Source organism: Prionailurus bengalensis, chromosome B3, assembly GCF_016509475.1.
Source record: "Prionailurus bengalensis isolate Pbe53 chromosome B3, Fcat_Pben_1.1_paternal_pri, whole genome shotgun sequence".
In the NCBI taxonomy this organism is placed as follows: domain Eukaryota; kingdom Metazoa; phylum Chordata; class Mammalia; order Carnivora; family Felidae; genus Prionailurus; species Prionailurus bengalensis.
In genome coordinates, this window is record NC_057355.1 from 132679374 (window position 1) to 132705553 (window position 26180).

At 38.5% G+C, this 26180-nt stretch overlaps 1 protein-coding gene across 4 annotated transcripts in view; it reads left to right on the forward strand.

Annotated features, from left to right (window-relative positions):
• Window positions 1-67: 67 nt before the first annotated feature.
• The window catches only part of SPATA7 (spermatogenesis associated 7), a 38908-nt gene continuing 12795 nt past the window's right edge, over window positions 68-26180 (forward strand). The window contains exons 1-5 of one of the 4 annotated variants that reach the window (XM_043556792.1): window positions 87-253; window positions 7144-7218; window positions 9060-9155; window positions 13670-13717; window positions 21778-21911. In XM_043556792.1, coding sequence (XP_043412727.1) covers window positions 235-253; window positions 7144-7218; window positions 9060-9155; window positions 13670-13717; window positions 21778-21911 — 372 coding nt within the window. In that variant the 5' untranslated portion in view covers window positions 87-234. Of the gene's footprint in view, window positions 254-7143; window positions 7219-9059; window positions 9156-13669; window positions 13718-21777; window positions 21912-26180 lie in introns of all 4 variants that reach the window. The other 3 variants (XM_043556795.1, XM_043556793.1, XM_043556794.1) reach the window with 3 other exon arrangements.

Sequence of the window (26180 nt, forward strand, 5' to 3'; positions counted from 1 at the left end):
CCCTCCGGGTACCCCCGGGAGCTCGGCTGCGGGAGAGCACGTCCCTGCGCGGTGACGTCACAATCCCGGCGCCGCGGCCCCGGCCCTTAGCAACGGGCCTAGCGACGGTCTCCAGCGGCTGCCGCCCGGCGCCGGCTCCTGCGCGCCAGTCCCCTGCTGCGGGGCTGACCCTGCCCGGGGAAGGACCTAAGGGGGTCCGGCGTGTCCTCACGGCGGCTGCAAGAGGATCTAAGCATGAATGGCAGCCGGAGAGGTAAAGGGAACTCTCAAGGGCGACCGCCGCCTCGCGCCGCCGCGTAACCGGGTCTGGGGTCCGGGATCCGTGGCGCGTGGGCGCGGGTCGGGGCTGCGCCCTGGGGGCTTCAGGTCCCCTGTTGACTCGCCACTGTTGGCCCCAGTGTTAACCCGCGCACAGGAGGACGAGGTCCTGCCTGCTCAGAATTTGTGGCCCTGACTGCTGGAGGCCCGGTCTCTTGAACTCGGCGCATGCAGCCTTTCTTACCTCGGTGGCTCCGAGGCACAGGAACTAAATTTAGGTCCCCCAGATCAAGCTCCCTTGCTCTCCGCAAGGACGACCCTCAATTTCCTCATCTCTCGAATGTGACAGTAAAATGTCCATGTCATAGAGTTCTTGAAGTTTAAATGCGGATAATATATAACTCCTGGCACATTTTAAGTAATCGGTTAAATACGAAATCTTCCCTTCTGTAACCACCGTCCTCCCCACAAAACAAATAAATCCCCTGGGAATCGTGTTAAAATGCAGATTATGGGGGCGCCTGGGTGGCTTAGTTGGTTAAGTTGGTCTCTTGATCTCGGCTCAGGTCGTGATCTCATGGTTTGTGGGATGGAGCCCCGCGTTGGGCGGTGCACTGTCAGTGCGAAGCCTGCTTGCTTGCGATTCTTTCTCCCTCTCTCTCTCCCTCCACCGCTCACGCCCTCTTTCTCTCTCTCTCTCTCTCACACCCACACACACATAAAATAAATAAACTTAAAAAAACAGATTATGATTCAGTAGGTCTGCTGGGGGCTGAGATTTTGCATTTCTTGTATGTTTACAAATGATGCAGTGTTGTTGGCTTCAGTGTTATCGGCAAAGGACTAATCCATAATCACTATATTCACCTACCCTTTGTTGAATACTGTCTGAGTCAAGTGGACCCAGTATCTTTATTTATTTGTATATATTTTATTTATACTTTATTTATTTATAAATATATAAATTTTTATATTTATATAAAAATATTTATATTTATTTATAAATATATAAATTTTTATATTTATATAAAAATATTTATATTTATTTGTATATCTTTAAAGTATCTTTATTTATTTGTATATATTCTTAAGTCCTCTCTCCACCCAATGTGGAGCTCAAACTTACTACCCCAAGATCAAGAATCACATGCTCTACCCAGTGAGCCAGCCAAGCACCCCCTAAAAGTATCTTTAAACCAAGCTGCTAGATGGTTCCTTGCAGTGTCTCGCTTTTGAATATGAGTGTGCTTTTATTACATAATCATTGGTCAAAATAAGTGCTGTTGTGAACATACGAGATTACTATCCATTGATAGCAAACTGTATATTCTGACACTGTCAACGTAAGTTCCAGAAAAAGCAAACCAACATGCTTTTATGTTTTTTAGAAATTTTACAACATAAGCTATCCTTGCTGTGTAACAGAAACAACTCCCAAGTTATCTCATTATGTAATCCACAAAAACATCTTGATAGGTATTATCCTCATTTCACAGTAAATAAGAGGGTCATCTATAACTTGCCAAGGTCATAGTAAGTGGCAGAACAGGCTTTGAATCCAGGTGAGGAATGTGAAACCTTAGAGCCATTATTTTTACATACGATCCCATGGCGGAGGTGGGAGCATGGGAAAGGATATATGTAAAATTTAAAGTCCAGAGGCATACCTCGGACATACTGCAGGGTCCGTTCCACCACAATAAAGCAAATATCTCAGTAAACTGAGTCAAATAAAATTTTTGGTTTCCCAGTGTATATAAAAGTTGTGTTTACCCTACACTGTAGTCTATTAAGTATGCAGTAACATTATGTCTAAAAAATAATGTACACACCCTCATTTAAAAATACTTTGGGGCTCCTGGGTGGCTCAGTCAGTTAAGCATCCGACTTCGGCTCAGGTCATGATCTCGCGGTCCGTGAGTTCGAGCCCCGCGTCAGGCTCTGTGCTGACAGCTCGGAGCCTGGAGCCTGCTTCCGATTCTGTGTCTCCCTCTCTCTCTGCCCCTCCCCCACTTGCACTCTGTCTCTCTCTGTCTCAAAAGTAAATTAAAAAATATATATATACTTTATTGCTAACCAATGCTAACCATCATCTGAGCATTCAGCAAGTGGTATTCTTTTTGCTGGTGGACGATCTTGCGTTGATGTTGATGGCTGCTGGCCGATCAGGGTGGTAGTTGCTGATAGTTGGGGTGACTGTGGCATTCCTTAAAATAAGACAACATTAAACATTGAACCTTGCCCTATCAGCTGACTCTTCCTTTCACGAACGATTTCTCTGTTCACGAACGATGCCTTTTGATAGCATTTTACCCACAGTAGCACTTCTTTCAAAACTGGAGTCAATCCTCCCAAACCTTGCCTCTGGTTATCAGCCAAGTTTATGTAATAGTCTAAATCCCGGGTTGTCATTTCAACAATCTTCACAGCATCTTTGCCAGGAATAGATTCCACCTCAAGAAACCACTTTGCTCATCTTTAAGAAGCAACTCCTCTGGGCACCTGGGTGACTTAGTCATTTAAGCGGTCGACTTTAGCTCAGGTCATGATCTCCCAGTCTGTGGGTTCAAGCCCCATGTCAGGCTCTGTGCTGACAGCTCAGAGCCTGGAGCCTGCTTTGGATTCTCTCTCTCTCTCTCTCTCTCTTTCTCTCTTTCTCTCTCTCATTCTCTCTGTCTCTGTGCCTCTCCCCCACTTGCCTCTGTCTCTCTCTCTCTCTCAAAAATAAACATTAAAAAAATTTTTTAAAAAAGCAACTCCTCATCCGTTCAAGTTTTATTGTGAGATTGCCTCAATTCAGTCCTGTCTTCAGGCCCCACTTCTAATTCTAGGTTTCTTATTTCTATCACATCTGCAGGTACTTCCTCCACCAAAGTCCTAAACCCCTCAAAGTCATCCGTGAGGGTTGGAATCAGCTTCTTCCAAACTTATTAATGTTGATATTTTGACTTCTTCCTATGAATCACAAACATTCTCAATGGTATCTAGAATGGTGAATACTTTCCAGAAGATTTTCAATTTCTGTTGCCCAGAACCATCAGAGGAATGACAGCTAAAGCTTTATGAAATGTATTTCTTAGATAATAAGACTCGAAGGTTGAAATTACTCCTTGATCCCTGGGCTGCAGAATGGATAATGTGTTAGCAGGCATGAAAGCAACATTAATCTAATTGTACATCTCCATTAGAGCTCTTGGATGAACAGGTGCATTGTCAGTTAGCAGTAATATTTTGAAAGGAATCTTTTTCTGAGCAGTAGACCTCAAAACAGTGGGCTTAAAATATCCATCGAGCCCACCCAGGAACACCAAGATAGGTAGGTAGGTAGGTAGGTAGGTAGGTAGGTAGGTAGGAAGATAGATAGATAGATAGATAGATAGATAGATAGATAGATAGATATTCAGCAAACCATGTTGTAAACAGAAGTGCTGTCACCTAGGCTTTGCTGTTCCATTTATAGAGCACAGTAGATTTAGCATAACTCTTAAGGGCCCTAGGATTTTTGAAATGGTAAATGAGCATTGGCTCCAATTTAAAGTCACCAGCTGCTTTAGCCTCTAACAAGAGTCATCCTGTCCTTTGAAGCATTGAAGCCAGGAACTTCTCTCTAGCTATGAAAGTCCTTGATGTCATCTTCTTCTAGTGTAAAGCTGTTTCATCTATGTTGAAAATCTGTTTAATGTAGCCATCCTTATTAATTATCTTAGCTAGATCTTCTGGGTAACTTGCTGCTTCACTTTATACTTTTATGTTATGGAGATGGCTTCTTTTCCTTAAACCTCCTGAACCAACCTATGCTAGCCTCAAGCTTCTTTTCTGCAGCTTCTTTACCTCTCTTAGTCCATAGAAATGAAGAGGGTTGGGGCCTTGCTCTGGATTAGGCTTTGGCTTAAGGGACTGTTGTAGCTGGTTTGATCTTCTCTCAAGACCACTAATACTTTCTATGTGTCAGCAATAAGGCTGTTTCACTTTCTTATCATTTATGTGTTTCTTGGAGCAGCACTTTTAATTTCTTTCAAGAACGTTTCCTTTGCATTTTTATAACTTAGCTAAGTGTTTGATACAAGGGGCCTAGATTTGGCCTGTCAAGGTTTTCAACATGCCTTCCTCACTGAGCTTTGTCATTTCTAACTTGATTTAAAGTGAGAGATACGTAACTGTCCTTTCACTTGAGCACTTAGAGGATATTGTAGGGTTATTAATTGGCCTAATTTCAATATCATTGTTTCTCAGGGAATAGAGAGGCCCGAGAGAGAGAGAGAGAGAGAGAGAGAGAGAGAGAGAGAGAGATGGAGGAATGGCTGGTCAGTGGAACAGTCAGAACACATAACATTTATCAGGTTCCCCTGGATTGAGATCCACAAACTCTGAATCTGTTACACATAGTTGCTGTGTAATCGTGGGCAAATTACATGCTTTACCTCATTGTGCTTCATCTATAAAGTGGGACAATGATAATACTTGTCTCATTGGATTGTTGTAAGGATCAAGTGCATTTGTAGCTACCAAGTGTTTAGAACAGTATCTGGCACGGTTAGTATTCAATAAATTAACTTTTGACTACAAGTGAAGAAACCCAATTCAAACTGGCTTAGAGAATTTTTAGCTCCTATAAAGAAAAGTCTGGTAAGGGTAGAGCTTCAGTTAGATCCAGAGACTCAAGCAATATCACCAGGAATCTCTCTGTCTTCCACTTTTCTCCAGGTAGGTTTCATTCTCAGATAGGTCTCCCTTGTATGGTGCAAGATGGCCACCAGAAGTTCCAGGCTGATTTCTGTCTTGCACTGGGCTCTAGCCCAGTGGAAAGAATGTCTCTTTCCTAATGGTTCCAGTAAAAGTCCCAGGATTGTGTGTCATTGGCTGGACCTGGGTCACATAGTCATTCCTGATTCACTCAGCATAGCTGGTCAGATTTGGATTATATGCCCACCTCTGAGCAGTAGAATAAGCTGTACTTGAACCACTTGGACTAAAAGTGAAGGGCTAGTGGTTCCCCAAGGGCAAGTTGAGGTCCTGTCTCCACATACAGGGGCATTGGGTTCTGGGCAGGCAAAAAGTGAAACACTTATTTTTCCTCCATAGACACAAGGTCTGCTTGAGAGTTTTTGTTGGTTAATTTGCTTTTTTGTGTGTTTAGGTTTCAGATCCCCTTCTTTCCTGGTAGAAACAAACTATGCTAATTTCATGACTGTCATTACCAATTCAAATGGTGTAATCTTGATCTCTCTTGTCCTAAATAATAAGTTAATTTTTTTTCCTTCCTGCTCTCTGGCCTGTGATACAGAAGGATCTTCTCAGAGATTCTGATCTCAACTTGTTTTTCTATTTTAGTCTCTTTTAGCAGACTTTGTTCTCTGGTCCTGGATTTTAGTTCTATCTAGACACCTCTTTTTCTATTTTCAGTCATCTATATTTCTTCCAGACTTTGTGCCCCCTCCACGCCTTTATAGCTTATAGCAGCCCACCTGATGGCAGACTGACCATTTTATACACTTAAAACATGTCTTAGTGATACAGTATTCATATTTTGCATGTTAAATCCCATTAAACTCCGTAACTCAGCCTTCTTATCTTGAAGGTTACCCCTCAATACACAATCTACTTTTGGAGGAAATAAATTAATTTTGTGAGGAGGTTTATGTCTAATTTTCCATCCATCTGGTCTGAAAGATGAGACACTGACTTTAGGGGAGATAGGATCCAGACAAGAGTGTAAGTAAGTTGGACTAGATGAACTTTAAGACATCTTTTAATAATTAAGTTCTGATTCTGACATTTTTATATATCTTCTACATAGTGACATTATATTATATAATTTCTAATTTATTAAACTGCTTTGTAAGGGGATTACTTTTTATTTTAATTTTTTTTCACATTTATTTATTTTTTGAGAGATAGAATGTGAGTGGGAGAGGGGCAGAGAGGGAGGGAGACACAGAATCCAAAGCAGGCTCCAGGCTCCCAGCTGTCAGCACAGAGCCCGACGCAGGGCTCAAACCCACGAACCGTGAGATCATGACCTGAGCTGAAGTTGGACGCTCAACTGACTGAACCACCCAGGTGCCCCGGGGATTACTTTCTTAAAATTATTTTTAAGGACAGACTGGCCTATGATTAACTAAATAATTAATACATATGTATTAACTCAAAATCTCACTTCAACTGTATCTGAAAGTCATTAAAAAATCTGGTAGGTCAGTGGTATACAGAATAAAATTAATATGTATCAGAGGGGCGCCTGGGTGGCTCAGTCGGTTAAGCGTCCGACTTCAGCCCAGTCACGATCTCGCGGTCCGGGAGTTCGAGCCCCGCGTCGGGCTCTGGGCTGATGGCTCAGAGCCTGGAGCCTGTTTCCGATTCTGTGTCTCCCTCTCTCTGTGCCCCTACCCCGTTCATGCTCTGTCTCTCTCTGTCTCAAAAATAAATAAATGTTTAAAAAGAAATATGTATCAGATAACATAATTGATATAGTTATCATTTTATCCAGTGAAACTAAAGTCTCAAGGTACACCTGTTCTGGAAACAACTTACTTTGTTAAAAGAGAAGGCCTTTTATCTATGGCAGAAGAATTTTTGTCTGTCTGATGTATCATTGCTGGTTAGTAATATGATTGAATAAAATTTTAACAATTCTGAGGGGCGCCTGGGTGGCTCAGTCAGGTAAGGGTCTGACTCTTGATCTCAGCTCAGCTGTTGATCTCGGTTGTGAGTTCAATCCCCACGTTGGGTTTCGTGCTGGGTGTGAAGCCTACTTAAAAATAAATAAACAAAATAAAACAATTCGGATATTTAAAATCAAAGGTAGATTTATTATTTTTAAATGCTCAGTATTTTTGTTTTTGTGAAAGATGTGTCTTATCCTAATTTATATTTTTTTGTTAAAAGTCAGAGCAACCTCTGTCCTTCCCAGATATGGTTCACCATGCCTATTTAAAGGACACTTGAGCACCAAAAGTAATGGTAAGTGAGGTGTTTAAATGGTAAAAGATTATTTGTTAAAAGGTTGACTGTTTCCTTTATTTGTAAATTGTATGACATGATGAGAAATTACTTCATGTAATCAATATGGAACCTCGTATTGTTAATTATAATTAAATAGTATAGGAATTCTTAATTTAGGAGGCCATCATTTCACACTACTATTGTGCCCAGGACGTGGACCTGGTCGCCTCCCACTCCCTGCTGTATCTCTGGCCCAGCTCTACTCTTTGCTGGCAGACCACCCTGGCATACAGCTTACCTTCCTTGTTAAAATGGTGGTCAGGAGGTTATTAAAGACACTGGTACTGAAAGGGAAGAGCACTTGAAAAATGCAATTTGTATCCAGAGTAAACACCGATGGGCCTCTTTTCCAACTGGAGTTCTCGATCCTATGAAAAGGAAATCTGAATTTTCTGTGTTTTCACACTTTAAAGGCTTTAAATTTTTAACATGAACTTAAAATATATTTTTATAATTATAGCTTCAAAATTTAAACTGCATTTTTAGGTAAAATAATTGAAAATCTTTTTTTCCTTACTTACATGAAAAGTCTTTGATTCTGGTTCCTCTAAAAGTGAAAGACGGATCGCATTTTCAATTAACTTACTTATTTCTGGTAATAAAGTATATATACACATAAAGCAGAGTCATAAATGTTGAAAATTATTTTTAACTAAAAATTTTAAACTAGATGTAAAGTATACATACATTAGAAAAACAGGATGAAGAACAACAATATGTAGTTTGCTAACATTTTTTTTTAAGAATATATGTGTGGAGCTGCTGTAGGTATAGTGGTTCTAGGTATGAAGCTGATTTGGTTCACATCTAAACTGCGTCCTTTATCAGCTGTGCGACCTTGAAGACCTTATTCACATCTCTCTTGGTCTCCACTTCTTTTAAATGGTAATAATGACTAAATGGCTTTTACATGTGAAGAGTCTAGAACAGTGCGTGCACGGTACCTATTCAATAAATTTTACTTGTAGTACAAGTATCAAGCTTATCGTTACTGTATATGTTTGTATTATGCACAGAATTCCCCTAGAAGGATGCATAAAAATGGTAGTAGAGTATACTTCTGGGAGGGGAGGCTAGGGGTCATGACAGGATATTCACTTACTTTTCAGTCTTTGTATGCCATTTTAGCTGTTGGTTTTGTTTAACTATATGTATGTATTCTCAAAAATGGTTTTTAATGTTTAAAAAGTTATGCCTAGATTTATTTACATTTTATACACTCATATATAAGTGCTTAATTATTTCTAAGGTATCTTTTAAACAGTTTAGATGAGATTGAGAAGCTTATGGAATTTCTATGTGATCGTATTTGTCTTAATATATTCCTAATACTTCAAAAAGAGTGCAGTAAACTGATCGTGTTTTCAGGTGTAAAATTAGAAGTCGCCCCTCAGAAAAGAATCTTTGCAGAGAATTTTAGAGTTTTGGACTTGTTTGACTTACTCAACTATTAACAATGCTAACATTATTTTATAATCAGGCAAGCAAGCTAAACGCTTTTAGTTATGAGATTAATGTCTGTCAATAAGAAATAGTTTTGTAAATGTAATGATAATAGATTATATTCCAGAATCTCTTCCCAAACTCTCAGTCTTAGAAAGGCTTGAACCCAAGTAGTCAAGAGCTTGTCAGTTACCAGTGCAAGATGAAGGCTAGGACATACCCAGCATCACAGATATGTCAGTATGTTAATTTTCAGGACATTTTATAAAAATGAGCTTAATAATCAATGTCTTGTTTTTCTCATGACTTGATATTAATTCTAAATATATAATGATTAAATATGTTTTAATTTTTAGCTTTTTGCACTGACTCCTCCTCTCTCAGACTAAGTACTCTCCACCTGGTCAAGAATCACATGGCTGTTCACTATAATAAAATCCTTTCAGCCAAAGGTAAAAATGTGCAAATGTGAACTTTCTATATCCAACTTAAATCCTCAGCTTCACTTCTAGTTAGGGTAAATCTGTGGCAGAAATGAATATATTATATATAAATGTATTTATGTTTCATGTAGCAAGATATCACCTGTTAACTATAACTTCTATACATAGAAAATTCAGAATGCCATTTTTGTTAACTCTATGTGATATCTATATAATAACTACTTATTTCATTTTACCTGTGTTACCCCTAATACATTTTTGTGGTTAGATATTGATGTTAATATAATGAAAGTTTATAATCTGCTTTTGTTTTCACATCTACAGAAATTGTACAAAGAAGATACCAGCTGCTCTTTTTTTTCTTTTTGGTTGCTTTGTTGAGATAATAACTTATACATAATAAAATGACTAATTTTAAGTGTACAGTTAAGTATCTGTGTTTTGGAACATATATCCATTTGTATGATCACCACAACAATCATTCTGTAACAGGGACTAGCCAACTACAGCTTGTTGGTCAGACCCTCCCACCACCTATTTTTACAGGTCTTGAACTAGAAATAATGTTTATATTTATATTTTTAAGTGGTCAGAAAAAAATCAAAGGAGCAATATTTTGTAACATGTGAAAGTCACATAAAATTCAACTTTCATTGTCCAGATATAAAGGCAATCGTGTTCATTCTTGGACATATCGCCTATGGTGGTTTTTGCACTAAAAGGCAGAGTCGACTAGCTGTGACAGAGACCATATCACTCTGCAAAGCCTGAAAAGTTTACTATCTGTCCCTTTACAGGAAACGTTCACTGACCCCTGATATAGAACATTTCCATCATCCTAAAAAGTTCTCCCTAGTCCTTTGCAATCAGTCTCCTCCTTCAATCCCTGGCAACCACTGATCTGCTTTCTATGACTATAGTTTTCCTTTCCTAGAATTTCATATAAGTGGAATCACACAGTATGAATCATTTTGTGTCTAGCTTCTTTGAATTAGCTAACTCTTTGGAGACTAATCCATGTTGGTGTGTGCTTCGGTAGTTCTTTTTATTGCTAAGTAGTTTTCCAGTCAGTGACTATACCATAATTTGTTTATGTATTCATCAGTTGGTGGATATTTGGATTGTTTTGACTCACTTTTGGCCATTAGGAGTAAAGCATACAATCTTCACATACAGTCTTTGAACACATGCTTCCATTTTACTTGATTAAATTTATTCACTAGGAGCGGAATTGTGGGGTAAAATGGTAAGTATATGTTTAACTTTGTAAGAAACTGCCAAACTGTTTTCCAGAGTGACTGCCATTGTGTATTTCTGTCACTTGTACATCCTCACCAGAACAGTACTTCCTATCGTAGCCATTCTAGTGGAGACATAGTGGTAGCTCATCAGGTTTTAGCTTGTATTTCTCAAATGCCTATGATGTTGAACAACTTTTCTTGTGCTTATTTTCCTTTTTTTTTTTTAACATATTTTATTTTATATTTGAGAGAGAGAGAGAGACAGAGCATGAGCAGGGGAGGGGCAGAGAGGCTCCTAGCTGTCAGCACAGAACCCGATGTAGGTCTCGAACTCACGAGCAGTGAAATCATGACCTGAGCCGAAGTCAGATGCCCAACCAACTAAGCTACCCAGGCGCCCCTCTTGTGCTTATTTTCTATTTGTAGATCTTCTTCGGTGAAATATCTGTTCAAATTTTTTGCCCATTTTTAAAGATAAGTTATTTGTCTTCTTATTACTAAGTTGTGAGAGTTATTTATGTATTAAAAACAGGTCGTATATCAGATATATTTTCTCCCTGAGACTTACCTTTCATTTTCTTTAAAAAATATTTATTGTGAAATTGTTTTAGACTTATAGAAAAATTGCAAAAACAGTACAGTGTCACAGAAACCCTTCACCCAGCTCTCCCTAATGTTAAAATCTTATATAACCATAGTAGTTGTTAAAACTAACAAGTGACTATTGATAGAATACTAGTAACTACTGACTTTTTTGAATTTCACCAGTTTTTCACTAATGTCTTCTAAAAAAGTTTTTATCTTCTCATTTGAAGAGCTAAAGTTTGTGTTTTTTTTTTTTTTTTAATATTTATTTTGAGAGAGAGAGAAAGAGCACACGTGAGTTGCGGGGCAGGGGGTGGGGGGTGGGGGTGAAAAATTCCAAGCTGATTGCGCAGAGCCTGATGCAGGGCTTAATCTCACAAATGCTGAGATCATGACCTGAGCTGAAATCAAGAGTTGGACGCTTAACCAACTGAGCCATCCAGGTGCCTGGAAGAGCTAAAGTTTTAAATTTTAGTTAATGTTTTATGAAGTTTATGTTTTATTTATTTATTTTATTTTGTTTTGTTTTATTTTTTTAACATTTATTCATTTTTGAGAGAGCATGAGCAGAGGAGGGGCAGAGAGAGGGAGACACAATCGGAAGCAGGCTCTGAGCTGTCAGCACGGAGCCCGATGTGGGGCTCGAACCCACAAACTGTGAGATCATGACCTGAGCCAAAATTGGTTGCTTAACCAACTGAGCCACCCAGGTACCCCTGAAGTTTATATTTTAAATGATTGAGAAATCTAGAGAAAAATTATATTTTGTGACATGTGAAATCAAGTTCAGTTTTTCGATTGTTTTAATAGTTTAACTTTTCAGGGGTGCCTGGGTAATTCAGTCAGTCAAACATCCAACTCTTGATTTTGGATCAGATCGTTATCTCACAGTTTCATGAGTTTGAGCTCCTCATCAGGCTCTGCGCTGACAGCACATAGAGCCTGCTTGGGATTCTCCCTTTCTTTCTGCCCCTTCCCTGCTCACCTTCTTCTGTCTCTCCCAAAATAAGTAAATAAACTTAAAAAAAATTAAAAAATAGTAGTTTATACTTTTCATATCCTGTTTAAGAAATCTTTTCCGGGGCGCCTGGGTGGCGCAGTCGGTTAAGCGTCCGACTTCAGCCCGGTCACGATCTCGCAGTCCGTGAGTTCGAGCCCCGCGTCAGGCTCTGGGCTGATGGCTCAGAGCCTGGAGCCTGTTTCCGATTCTGCGTCTCCCTCTCTTTCTGCCCCTACCCCGTTCATGCTCTGTCTCTCTCTGTCCCAAAAATAAATAAACGTTGAAAAAAAAAAATCTTTTCCTGGGGTGCTTGGGTGGCTCAGTTGGTTGACCGGCCAGCTTCGGCTCATGTCCTGATCTTGCAGCATATGAGTTCAAGCCCCACATTGGGCTCAGAGTGTGCTAGTGTGGATCCCACTTTGGATCCTTTGTCCCTCTCTCTTTCTGTCCCTCCCCTGCTCTCTCTCTCTCTCTCTCTCTCTCTCAAAAATAAAACAAAAAAAAATTTTTTTTAATCTTTCATTAATTTTAGGTCACTAGGATTGTCTTCTTTTAGAAGTGTAAGTTTTAGTTCCTACCTTTTTTTTTTAAGTTTGTGATCCGTTTTGAGTGACTTTGTATATATGATATAAGGAGTAATTTTTTTTTTTGCCTATGAATATCCAAATACTTCCAGTATCATTTGTTGAAAAGATTGTCCTTTTTTTTCGTTTGTTTTTTGTTCTTCTTTAATTTTAGACAAAGAGAGAGAGTACAGGCAGGGGAGAGGGGTAGAGGGAGAGAATGAGGGAGACAGAGAATCTTAAGGGGGCTTCACGCTCAGCATTGAGCCTGATACAGGGCTCGATTCCATGACCAAAATCAAGAGTGAGGGGCTCAACCAGCAAGCCACCCAAGCTCCCCAAGATTGTCCTTTCTATGTTGAATTGCCTTGGCAGTTTTTGAAAGACAGGTGACCATATTTGAGGGTATATTTCTGGACTTACTCTTCAGTTCCATTGATCTTCTGTGTCTTTATTATATTAGCATATTGCTTAGTTACTATAGCATTACAGTAAATCTTGAAATCAGGTAGTGTAGGGCGTCTAATTTTGCTTTTTTGGAGGAACTTGTTTTGGGACTCCCAATTACAGGTATGTTAAGTGCATGATTCAGGTAGGTTAGGTCAGGGACGCTCTGTGCATTTATTTTCCAGTCTTCCTTTACTCCGTTTCATTTTGAATAGTTTATATTGCTATGTTTTTTTTTTTTAATTTTTTTAACCTTTATTTTTGAGACAGAGAGAGACAGAGCATGAACGGGGGAGGGTCAGAGAGAGGGAGACACAGAATCTGAAACAGGCTCCAGGCTCTGGGCTGTCAGCACAGAGCCCGACGCAGGGCTCGAACCCACAGACCGCGAGATCACGACCTGAGTTGAAGTCGGACGCTTAACCGACTGAGCCACCCAGGCGCCCCTATATTGCTATGTTTTTAAGTTCACTAATATTTCCTTCTGCAGTATCCAATGAGCTGTTAATCCCAACCAGTGTTTTGTTTTTTTTTCTCAAGGATATTATGTTTTTCGCTTCTAGAGGTACCATAAAAATCAAAACAAGGAACTGCAAATTCTGGAACTTTTTGTGATTTCCACATTTGATATTTGTTGTCATTTATAAATGTTAAGAATATACTGAACAACTGATTTTTTTCTTTCAGCTGCCGTAGACTGCTCAGTTCCATTAAGCATGAGTGCCAGCATCAAATGTAAGTAATTTTTTAAAATGTTGACTTTTTTTTTTTTTAAGTTTATTTTGAGAGAGAGAGAGCAAAGGAGAGTCAGAGAGAGAGAGAGAGATTGAGAGAGAGAGAGAATCCTGAGCAGGCTCCACACTGTCAGTGCAGAGCCCGATGCGGGGCCCAAACCCACAAACTGTGAGATCATGACCAGAGCCGAAACCAAGAGTCAAAAGCTTAACTGACTGAGCCATCCAGGCGCCCCTGACATGTTGACTTTTGAACTAAACTACACATAACATAAAATTTACCATCGTAACCATTTTTAAGTCTAACCATCTTAACCATTTCAGTGGCATTAGCCGGGTTCATATTTCGGTACAACCGTCCACCGTCCATTTCTAAAACCCTTTTTATCTTGCAAAACTGAAACTTCGTACCTGGCAGAATAACTGCTCCAAACCCCCCTTGCAACTACCATTCTATTTTCTGTCTCTCTGAATTTGACTACTCTGGTACATCACGTAAGTGCAACCATCCAGTAGTTTTCCTTTTGTGGCTGGCTTACTTTACTTAGCATAATGTGCTTGAATTTCATCCATGTTGTAACATATGTTAGAATCTCCTTTCTTTTTAAAGATTTTTTGTTGATACAATCGTAAGTCGGTAAACACTTGGGTTGTTTCCACCTTTTGCTTAGTGTGAATAATTCTGTGGGCGTGGATGTACAAATATCTCTTTGACACTCTGCTTTCAGTTCTTTTTTATGTATACCCAGAGGTGAACTTGCTAGATCATATGTTAATTCTATTTTTAATTTTGTGAAAAAAACCCCATAGTATTTTTGTATACCAGCTACATCATTTTACATTTCCACCAATAGTGTACAAGTGTTCCAGTTTTTCCACATCCTTCCCAACACTTGTTATTTTCTTTTGACAGTAGCTATCCTAATGGGTGTTGATATATTGCCTTTTGAGAAAGCATTTTCTAACTTTTAAAAATTATCCGTAAATAAAAGAAGCTTATATTTCAAAGTTTGGAACTTAGAATTCAGCCCAGGCTTTGCCACTGAATTGCTGTGTGACTTTAGATAAATTATTTAACTTTTCTGGATTTCATTCCTACGTATAAAAATTAAGGTAGTACTTCCCATATCTATAAAGAACTTATGAAACTCAACACCCAAAAAACAAATAATCCAGTGAAGAAATGGGCAAAAGACATGAATAGACACTTCTCCAAAGAAGACATCCAGATGGCCAACCGACACACGAAAAAATGCTCAACATCACTCATCAACAGGGAAATACAAATCAAAACCACAATGAGATACCACCTCACACCTGTCAGAATGGCTAAAATTAATAACTCAGGAAACAAAGATGTTGGTGAGGATGTGGAAAAAGAGGAACCCTATTGTGCTGTTGGTGGGAATGCAAACTCATGCAGCCACTCTGGAAAACAGTATGGAGGTTCCTCAAAAACTTAAAAATAGAACTACCCTATGATCTAGCGATTGCACTACTAGGTATTTATGCAAAGGATACAGGAGTGCTGATTCATAGGGGCACATGTACCCCAATGTTTATAGTAACACTATCGACAATAGCCGAAGTATGGAAAGAGCCCAAATGTCCATCGACTGATGAATGGATAAAGAAGGTGTGTGTGTGTGTGTGTGTGTGTGTGTGTGTGTATAAATTATATACATATAAATATATATGTATGTATATAAAATATATAAATATATACATATATAATGGAGTATTACTTGACAATCAAAAAGAATGAAATCTGGACATTTGCAACAACATGGATAGAACTAGAGGGTATTATGCTAAGCAAAATTAGTCAAGTCAGTGAAAGACATATATCATGTGACTCCACTCATATGTGGAATTTAAGATACAAAACAGATGAAATAGGGGAAGGGAAGCAAAAATAATATAAAAACAGGGAGGGGGCAAATCGTAAGAGACTCTTAAATATAGAGAACAAATAGGGTTGCTGGAGGGGTGTTGGGTGGGAGGGTGGGCTAAATGGGTAAGGGGCATTGAGGAAGACACTTGTTGGAATGGGCACTGGGTGTTATATGTAGGGGATGAATCACTGGATCTACTCCTGAAATCATTATTGCTCTGTATGCTAACTAACTTGGATTTAAATTTAAAAAAAAAAAATTAGGTCGTTCTAAAGGGCTTGCCAAGGATTCTCATTTCCCTTGGATTTTTAAGGTTAGTGAATGATTCATTAAACTACCATAACCAGCATTTTTCTCCAGATAGATATTGTCTACTAGTTGTATCCTAATAGCTTAACTGATAAGCTTGATAGTTACATGTATGTGAAAAGCTATAGTGACCCAAGATTTCTAAATAATCTTTACTAAGGAAATAATCAGATCACAAAATTTGAAATTCCTATTTAAAATGTTCTAAAAGATACCATTTGAAGTCTTTGAGTTCAAATCAGGAAATATATACTTAAAAATAGACAAAGGACATGGCCTGTGCTTGTCTAGTAGTAGATTATTAGTATTACTAGTAATTCAGTATTACTAATAAGACAAAATCAGAGAGGATTTCCATATTAAAAAATAAGTATCAGCCCAAGGTAGTGCATCCTAAGTGGTGAACAAATGAGTGCTCGCTTCGGCAGCACATATACTAAGTGGTGAACAAATGAGACCATAGGTAGGGAAATGCCCCTTAGGTGCAACCTGGGAAAGATCAAAGACTGCAGGATCGTTTGGACCCAGTCTCTTCTTGGATATGTTCTTAGTGGAACAGAGAGGACCTTTAAGCTGAGCCAATTGCCACCAGCTGCCATTCAGTGAGCACAGTGTCTTTGCAGGTCCTGTACCTGGCACTTTTTATTCTCCTCATTCTGTGTATTCCCTTATGTACAAACGTAAGTTTGTAACAGGCCCTACTGTAGGCTCTCATATCTTTGAAGGAATCTTGGAGTTCAAATAATTTTATAAGAGGAGTAAAGGCGTTTTAGGCAAGAGTACAGAATTAAGTATGTTTTTACAGACTAAATTGACCACAGCATTCAAGTTATGTGGGCAAGTCATTTTATTTCTTACCCTCCACTCTTGTAAAATGAAAGGTAATTAGATAATCTCTAAGATCTTTCCAGATTTTTAATTTCTGTGGTGTATATTTTTTCTTCTGTATCATATTAATGATGTTTTATAGCACAAAAAACTGGCTTAGTATTTACCAGCTTTAAAAAAATATGAATCATTTGGGTCCCCTGGCTGGCTCAGTTGGTAGAGCACGTGACTCTTATCTCAGGGGTCATGAGTTTGACCCCCCGTTAGGTATAGAGTTCACACACACAAGAAAATGAAATAATAGCTAGATAGCTAAATTGAATCTTTTTTAAAAAATCTGAATCACTTGCACTAAGATGTTTTTACCTGGGGCATCTGGGTGGCTCAGTCGATTAAGTGTCCGACTCTTGATTTCAACTCAGGTCATGATCCCAGGGTTGTGGGATCGAGCCACACGTTGACCTCTGCGCTGGGCATGGAGTCTGCTTAAGATTCTTTTTGTTCCTCTCCCTCTGCCCTTCCTCTGCTCTCGCTCTCGCTCTCTCTCTCAAAAAAAAAAAAAAAAAAAAAAGATGTTTTTACCCAATTGTCATTATCAGACAATCCTATTTAACTAGAATCACCTCTAAATGGGAAAGTTTTGCTTAGTTTTCATACAGATATTAATTTCCTGAACAATAAATATATAAAATAAGATTATCTCTTTTTTATTTAGTTTGAGTAATAAAAAGCCTGCCTGAATATATGTATTAATCCCCTTACTGAACCAAACCCTGGGATCTAAAATCCATATTCACCAATTTAAAATAATCAGGTATTTTGCATAATATGTTGTTTAGTTCACTAGAATTTATTTGTTGATTAATTCAGCAAATATTTATTAGGTACCTACTATGTGCTGGATGCTGTTCTACCTGCTTTTATAGAACTTGCATTCTAGTTGAAGGAGACAATAAGTAAATACAAAGAAAAAAGTAAATACAGAATATGTCAGAAGGTAATAAATGCAATAGAAAAAAATCAAGCAGGATAAGAGACATTGAGAGTCTGCTGGGGAATGGCTCACTGATAAAATGAGCAGAAACCTGAAAGAATTAAAGGAGAGACGGGACGCCCGGGTCACGATCTCGCGGTCCGTGAGTTCGAGCACCGCGTCAGGCTCTGGGCTGATGGCTCAGAGCCTGGAGCCTGCTTCTGATTCTGTGTCTCCCTCTCTCTCTGCCCCTCCCCCGTTCATGCTCTGTCTCTCTCTGTCTCAAAAATAAATAAACGTTAAAAAAAAAATTTAAAGGAGAGGCAAGTGGGTAAATGGGGGAAGAAGAACAGTCAAGACCAAGGAAATAGCAATTACAAAAGCCTTGAAATGGCATCGTGATCTGTGTGTTCAGGGAACAGCAAGGAAAGCTACATAGCTGACGTGAAATGGGCCTGCTGAAGAGTGCTAGGAGGGGAAGTTATTGAGGTGGGACAGGGAGAGCAGACCTGGTGGGCTATGGCCATTGTGAGCACTTTGGCTTTCACTCTGGATGAAATTGGAAGCCATTGGAGGGTCTTGAGTAGAACAGTAATAGAGCCAGTTTAACTTTTAAAAGCACCTCTCTGGCTACTGAATTGAGAACAGTCTGTAAGGGGCAATGGTAGAAGCAGAATGACTAGTTAGGAGACAGGAATGCAGATAAGAAATAATGGTGACTTGGGGCGCCTAGCTGACTCAGTAGGGCATGTGACTCTTCATCTTGGGGTCACGAGTTCAAGCTCCACTTTGGGTGTAGAGCTTACTTGAATGAATGAATGAATGAATGAATGAAAGAATGAATGAATGAAAAGAAAGAAGAAAGAAGAGAAAGAGGAGAAAAGAAAGGAAAGAAAAAAAAGGGAGAGAAGGAAGGAAGGAAGGAAGGAAGGAAGGAAGGAAGGAAGGAAGGAAAAGAAAGAAAAGAAAAGAAATAATGGTGACTTGGACCAAAGTGGTTGCAGTAGAGGAAGTGTGAAATGGCTGCATTCTGGAAACATTTCAAATGCATGTCAACAGTACTTACTGATGGGTTGGATGTGGATAGGGTATGAGGAAAAAGAGGAGTCAAGGATGACTCCCAACACTTAGAGCCTGTCAATCAAAATAGGTTCTAATTTACTGAAATGAGGGATATGATAGGAAGAGATTTGGGGGAGGAAGTGAATCAAGAGCTCACTCGTGGTCGTTACAATAGTTTGAAATAAATATCTATTAGATAGCCAAATGGAGATCTTAAGGAGGTAGTCGGAGTTTGAATCTGGAGTTCAGGAGAGAGGTCCAGGATGCAGAAAAAAATTTGAGAGTTGACAGCATATAGGTTGTATTTAAAGAATTGCTCCTATTTTTGGTTTTTGGAATTTAGAGTTAGCTAGTGCTTATTTATCACACGGTATTTTCTGCTTTCAGTCATTTGAGACAAGAGGTTTTCTTTTTTGCCATGTCAATGAAGAAAATTGTGATGGCCAGAAGAATTACAAAGATTGTTATCACCAAACTAAAGTGTAATTAATATTCATTATTCTTGTGTTATAGATCTGATGCTCATTATAATTAATATAACTTAGAAACACGTTTTATAGACACTTTTTAAAAAGGAAATTTCTGGGTTTAAGCCATCTGTTTTTATAAGATACATTCCTCTATCTAACAGACTACTACTGATTTGATCATTTCAATCTTCATAGTATCTACACTAGAATAGCTCTACAGAGTTTGTTGAATTGATCAAATAGTCCCATAAATCGAATGCATTAAAAGACTTTACTTTTTATAGCAGTTTTATTGACAAATGATTTGCATACCATAAAATTCACTGATTTTTACTAAGTTTAAAAATTGCATAGGGGCACCTGGGTGGCTTAGTCCGTTAAGCATCTGACTTTGGCTCAGGTTACGATCTCAGTTTGTGAGTTTGAGCCCCCCCCCCCCCCCACGTTGGGCTGTATGCTGACAGCTGAGAGTCTGGAGCCTGTTTCAGATTCTGTGTCTCCCTCGCTCTCTGCAACCCCCCACTCACACTCTGTCTCTCTTTCTCTCAAAAAATGAATAAATGTTAAAAAAAATTTTTTAATTGTACAGGCATTAGCACAAACCACTTTTAGAATATTTATGTCAGCCCAGAAAGATCTTTTGTACCCATTTGCAGCTGCTTTCTATGGCCACCCCTAGCCTCAGGAAACTACTAATCTATAGATTTTTCTTTTTTGGACATTTCATAGAAACTGAATCACTCTGGTTTTTTACATTAGACTTCTCACTTAGCATAATGTTTCCTAGATTCACCTTTTCCTTAGATTGTATCGGTACTTCATTTAATTGCTAAGTAGTATTAGTATTGGTATAGTATTGCTAAATTGTATGGATAATACCACATTTTGTCTGGTATCAGCTGATGGATATTTGCATCATTTCTGGGTTTTTGGCTATTATGAGTAGCACTGCTAAGAACATTCATGCACCAGTCTTTTGTGTAGACATAAGTTTTCATCTCTTTTGAGTATATACCGGAGAGTGGAATTGCTGGGTCATAGGTAAAAGTATATTTAACTTTTTTCATGATTTTTTAAAGTTTATTTATTTTGAGAGAGAATGCACATGTGCGAATGGGGGAGGGGCAGAGTGAGAGGGAGAGAGAGAGACTCCCAAACAGGTTCTGCAGAGCCTGACTTGGGGCTTGAACCCACAAACCATGCAATCATGACCTGAGCCACAATCAAGAGTTGGACGCTTAGCCGACTGAGCCACCCAGGTGCCCCAAAGTATATTCAATTCTTAAAGAAACTGCCAAACTGTTTTCCAAAGGGGCTGTGCCTTTTTACATTCTTACCTCCAACACATTAGGATTTCAGTTACTCCACATCCTTGCTAACGCTTGCTTTGGGCTCCCCGTTTTTTTTTTAAGTTTTTTTTCTTTTTTTTAGTAATCTAGCTTTCATTTCGCTATTTTCAGCCTTTATACAATGATAAATCTTTGATAACAACTCAGTACTTGACTTGCATCCTAAAGTGTGAAACCATTGTTTTCATTTATATTTTCAAATAATAGCAGTTAAGAGAAGTAGAAATCCGTTATCCTGATTGCAAATAATGTTATTTTTTTAAGTCATTTATAAAACTTAAACTTGTATGTGATAGTATTGACAATAATACTGCATTTGGCTGAGAGTCTGTGGATCAACTCAGACTCTGCATTTAGTAACGACAGAGTCACAACACATCAAGCTTTCTAACTTTCATATCTCTGAATATCAGCTAGGAATTGCTTTCTTGAGCTCTTAGGCTTAGCCAGGAGCCAAAATGTCACATCTTGTATATGCTCTTTAAATAGTTAATGCAGGGGCGCCTGGGCGGCTCAGTCGGTTAAGCGTCTGACTTCGGCTCAGGTCATGTCTCCCGGTCCGTGGGTTCAAGACCCGCGTCGGGCTCTGTGCTGACAGCTCAGAGCCTGGAGCCTGTTTCAGATTCTGTGTCTCCCTCTTTCTCTGACCCTCCCCTGTTCATGCTCTGTCTCTGTCTCAAAATAAATAAATGTTAAAAAAATTTTTAGAAAAAATAAAAATAAAAAAAAATAATAAATAGTTAATGCAGGGGCACCTGGGTTAACTCAGTTAAGCATCTAACTCTTGATTTCGCCTCAGGTCATGATCTTAGGCTTGTGAGATCAAACCCTGCATTGGGCTTTGCACTGAGCCTGGAGCCTGCTTAGGATTCTCTCTCTTTCTCTCTGTCTCTCTGTCTCTCTCTGCCCCTTCCCCACTTGCTTGCACACACATGTGCACTCTCTCTCAATAAATAAACACTTTTTAAAAATAGCTAATGCACTTACAGTTTCTGTAAATTAAGTATTTGTTAGCTTCTCTATACAGAAACGTATTTGGATTTTTATTTATATATCAGTAGTGTAAACATTTTTTAGCAAAAAAAAAAAAAAGTGCCCTTTATGCCTCTTCCACGACCAAGACCTTAATTTTTCTATTTTGTTCTACATTTTAAAAGATTTGTTTTCCCCCTCAGATGCAGACCAACAACGAAGAGAGAAACTCAAAAAGGAATTGGCACGATGTGAAAAGGAGTTGAAATTAAATAAGACAGCAGTGCCGGCCAATTCTAAAAATAATTCCAAGTCATTATTTACCACTCTACAAAAGGTAAGATAGTATTTTCACCTCTTAAAAGAGGATGTTTCCAAGCTACTCCATCAGTGGTACAACCTGACTTTGTGGTAGCGTGTTTGCCATATGTCAGAATCGGTAAACTTCTCCTGTAAAGAGCCAGATAGCAAATATTTTAGGCTTTTCAGGCCACGGTCGCTCATGACCCTTGTGCCATTGGATAGTAGCCACAGACACTATATAAATGAACAGGCACGGCTGTGTTCCAGTAAAACTTTATTAAGAAAGCAGCAGTGCAAGGGTGCCTGGGTGGCTCATTCGGTTGAATGTGTGACCTCGTCTCAGGTCATGATCTCAAGGTTCGTGAATTTGAGCCCCACGCTGAGTGAGGCTTTCTGCTGTTAGCGAGAGCCCACCTCGGATCCTCTGCCTCCCTCTCTCTGCGCCCTTCCCCTGCTCTCTTGCACTTGCTCGCTCTCTTTCTCTCTCTCAGAAATAAGTAAACATTAAAGAAGAAGAAGAAGAAGAAAAGAAAGACAGTAGGCCAGGGGTGCCTGGGTGGCTCAGTTGGTTAAGCACCCAACTCTTGATTTCAGCTTAGTCATGATCTCACGTTGTGTGGGATCCAGCCCCGCGTTGGGCACTGTGCTGACAGCGTGGAAATGACTTGGGATTCTCTCTCTCTTTCCCTCTGCCCCTTTCTCTCTCTCTCTCTCTCTCAAAATAAATAAACATTAAAAAAAAATCGAGCAGATTTGGCTGCAGGCTATAGCTTACTGACCCCTGCTATTGGTGTTCTGGGACACCCTTTAACATCTGATGGAGGATTTGTTTTTCCTTTCTCATGAATGCATGTTAATTTTATCAGATACTCTTTCCGCATTTTTTGAAAAGGTGATATCATTTTTCTTTTAAATGTGTTTATGTAGTGAATTACTTGTCGTGGTGCGATACCTTTTTTATACATAGTTGGTAGAGTTGCTAAGACTTTGTTTAGGATTTTAGCATCTACCTCCGTTATCAATACTGACCTATAATTTTCCTTCTTCTCTACTCATGTCTATGTGCTATTTCCTCTTTTTCCATGCTGTAGAATAATTTATATGAATTTAGAATTATTTATTCCTTGAATTTGATGGAACTCAACATTAAAATTATCTGGGTGCCTAGAGTTTTCTTTTTGAGAAGATTTTTGACCACTATTTCAATGTTTTGAATCATTATAGAACTATTTTTTAATGTATTTATGTCAGAAGTTGTCCATTTCATCTAAATTTTCAAATTTTTGGCAGAGACTTGTTTAAATATAATCTCTTAATCTCTCCTGAATATGTATTATTTCCCCCTTTTATTCCTCATGTTGTTTGTTTGTGCCTTTATTTTCTCTCTGATTTTTCTCACCAGAGATTTGTCAGTTTTTAAAGTCTTTTTAAAAAGGGCATATTTTTTACTTCATTAATTTTCTCTGTTGTATTTTGTTTTCTATTTTATCAATGTTTGCTCTTACCTTTTCCCCTTTTGGTTTTCTTTGGGTTTATTTTGCATTACTTTTCCTACTTTTGCTTAGCTTATTCTCATCCTCACTTCTGGGATGGTATAAGCATATTTAAGATGATATATTTTCCTCCACATGGTGCTTTAGCTGTATCCCTCAAGTTTTGATATGTGGTATTTTTATTACAATGCAATTGAGAGTATTTTCCATTATTTCTTTTTTAACCCAAGAGTCATTTAGAAGTATTTCTTAATATCTGTATGTATTTTTTCCCTAGTTTTTCCCTTTGTTCCAGATTTCTAGCCTAATCGTACTGTGGTCAGGGAACATCTATATGATACCCATTTCTTGAAATTTGTTGAGAAATTTGTTTTATGGCCCAGTAGGGAAACAGATTTCTTAAAATGCACCGTGTCATTATGTGTTTGAAAAGAAAATATATTCCATAGTTGTTGCGTGCAGTATTTAATATACTCTGTATTCATTGGATTAAACTTCATATCTTTTATATATTCAAATCTTATTGATTTTTTGTCTTGTCTACCATTTATTAAGAGAAGTATTCCACATGATTATGTATTTAGCTATTTCTCTAAAACTTAGTACTACTAATTTTTGTTTTGTAGATTTTAAGTATATTATTCTATATATACAGATTAAGAGATGATATATTTTCTTGGTGAATCAAATCAAACCTATTATCACTGTGCTTTGAACTTCTTTATCTTAATATTTTTTGTATTAAAGTGTTTCCTTTTTTTAAAAAGACTTTTTTTTAAGATTATTTATTTTGAGAGAGAGAGAGAGCAAGAGTGAGGGAGGGGCAGAGGGAGATCAAGAATCCCAATCAGGCCTGCACTGTTAGCAAGGAACCTGACACGGGGCTCGCTCTGAGAAACCATGAGATTATGACCTGAGTCGAAATCAAGAGTCCGCGCTTAACGGACTAAGCCACCCAGATGCCCCACAAGTTACTGTGAATTCCAAGTGGACAAAAACTATATACAAACAACACAGAGCCTGCTTGGGATTCTCTCTCCCTCTTTTTCTGTCCCTCCCCTATACAAGCGCAAGTGCACTCTCTTTCTCTGAAAATAAATAAAAATTACAAAAAAAAAAAAAAAAAAGAATTCACAGTAACTTGCAATTTGCAAACATTTTTTATAAGCCTTGATAAACATTTAGACGAATTCAGATTCAAATTATTATTTTGGGTATACTATTTTAATAATTGGGCTTTATGGTTAATAGACACCTATCCTAGTTATAATCTGCATATCCTGAAAAGTTTGCTACAATTAAAAAGAACATGCTAACTTTAGCCTCTGAACATATTAGCCATTTATATATGTGAGATCATATAATCAAAAACCGTTTCTTCTAATTGTCCAGACACTCATACTGTTCTTTCTCTCACACTCTGACTCACACGCTGTCACCTCAGGAGCCTCCAGTGTGTTTCCAGTCTGTACCCTGTAACCCCACACAGTTATTCACCAGTCATTCACATCACTGGTACAGCACCTACTGTGTGCTGTTAGTATTAATTGAATATGTGAATGTGACCCATATTCCTAAATAAATCTAGGAAATTTTTTTAGAGAGAGAGAGCACAAGCGGGGGAGAGGGACAGAGGGAAAGGAAGGAGAGAGAGAGGGAGGGAGGGAGGGAAGGAGGGAATCTTAAGTAGGCTCCATGCTCAGTGGGCTTGATTCTACGACCCTGGGACCACGACCTGAGCCAAAATCAAGAGTCAGAGGCTCAACTGACTGAGCCACCCAGGCATCCCTGAAACATTTTTAAAGCAATATAAAACAATGAAAAACAAGAGCTATCAGTTTCTTTTTTAAACTAGAATTTGAAACTTTTTTGCAAAACAAATGTTAATCAGATTTTTAAATAATTTGTACCCATCCTATTCTGCAATTGAAATGATTCCTCGACTGTTTTAAAATCTGACAATTGCGAAATCTTTGTGTGCTGTTTCTTCTGACATCGTCCCTGAAAAAGATTTAGTACTCAGTTGTTCTGTGATTGTAAAAGTTGGGTACGTGTTCTTGACGTGAAAACATGATGAGTGTATAAGCTGGACAACGATTATCACTTTATATAAATTCTTAAATCACAGTTCACAACAAATCACATTGAACTGTAAAGCTGACTTAAGAAATGAAAGCGGTCAGATTACAACCAGAATTTTTGTTCTATTCACATATAATTGATAAACCCTTCTCTGATTTTAGAACTTTACAGTTACCTATTGTTCAGATTTTGGTGAATTTACCAGTGTGTTATTTACTTTCTGTGAAAATTATATCCATCCAAGCTTTCCAATATTCGTACCTACAGGAAACCGTTATATAATCTCAAAAAGCAGATTGGTACAATTGATTTCATACTATGTCCTACAGGTTTCCAAGGAAAGAAAAAGTGTAGGATGCAAGGTTGGAATTATGATACCTAAAAATAGAGAAGTTTCTTGCCTTCAGTCAGTTCAAAAGCAGTTTTTCCAGCCCATTTGAGACAGATGAGAGTATATTTCTGCCTTTAAAGACTTCCTTTGAGGGGGCACCTGGGTGGCTCAGTCGGTTGAGTGTCTGACCCTTGATTTCAGCTCAGGTCATGATCCCAGGGTTGTGGGATTGAGCCCTGTGTCAGGCTCCATGCTGAGTGTGGAGCCTGCTTAGGATTCTCCCTCCCCCTCCTCTCTCCCTCCCTCCGCCCCTCTCTTCTGCTTGTGTACACTCTCTCTAAAATTTAAAAAATATATATATATTTAAAGACTTTCTTTGGTGTTTCGTTTTGTTTAT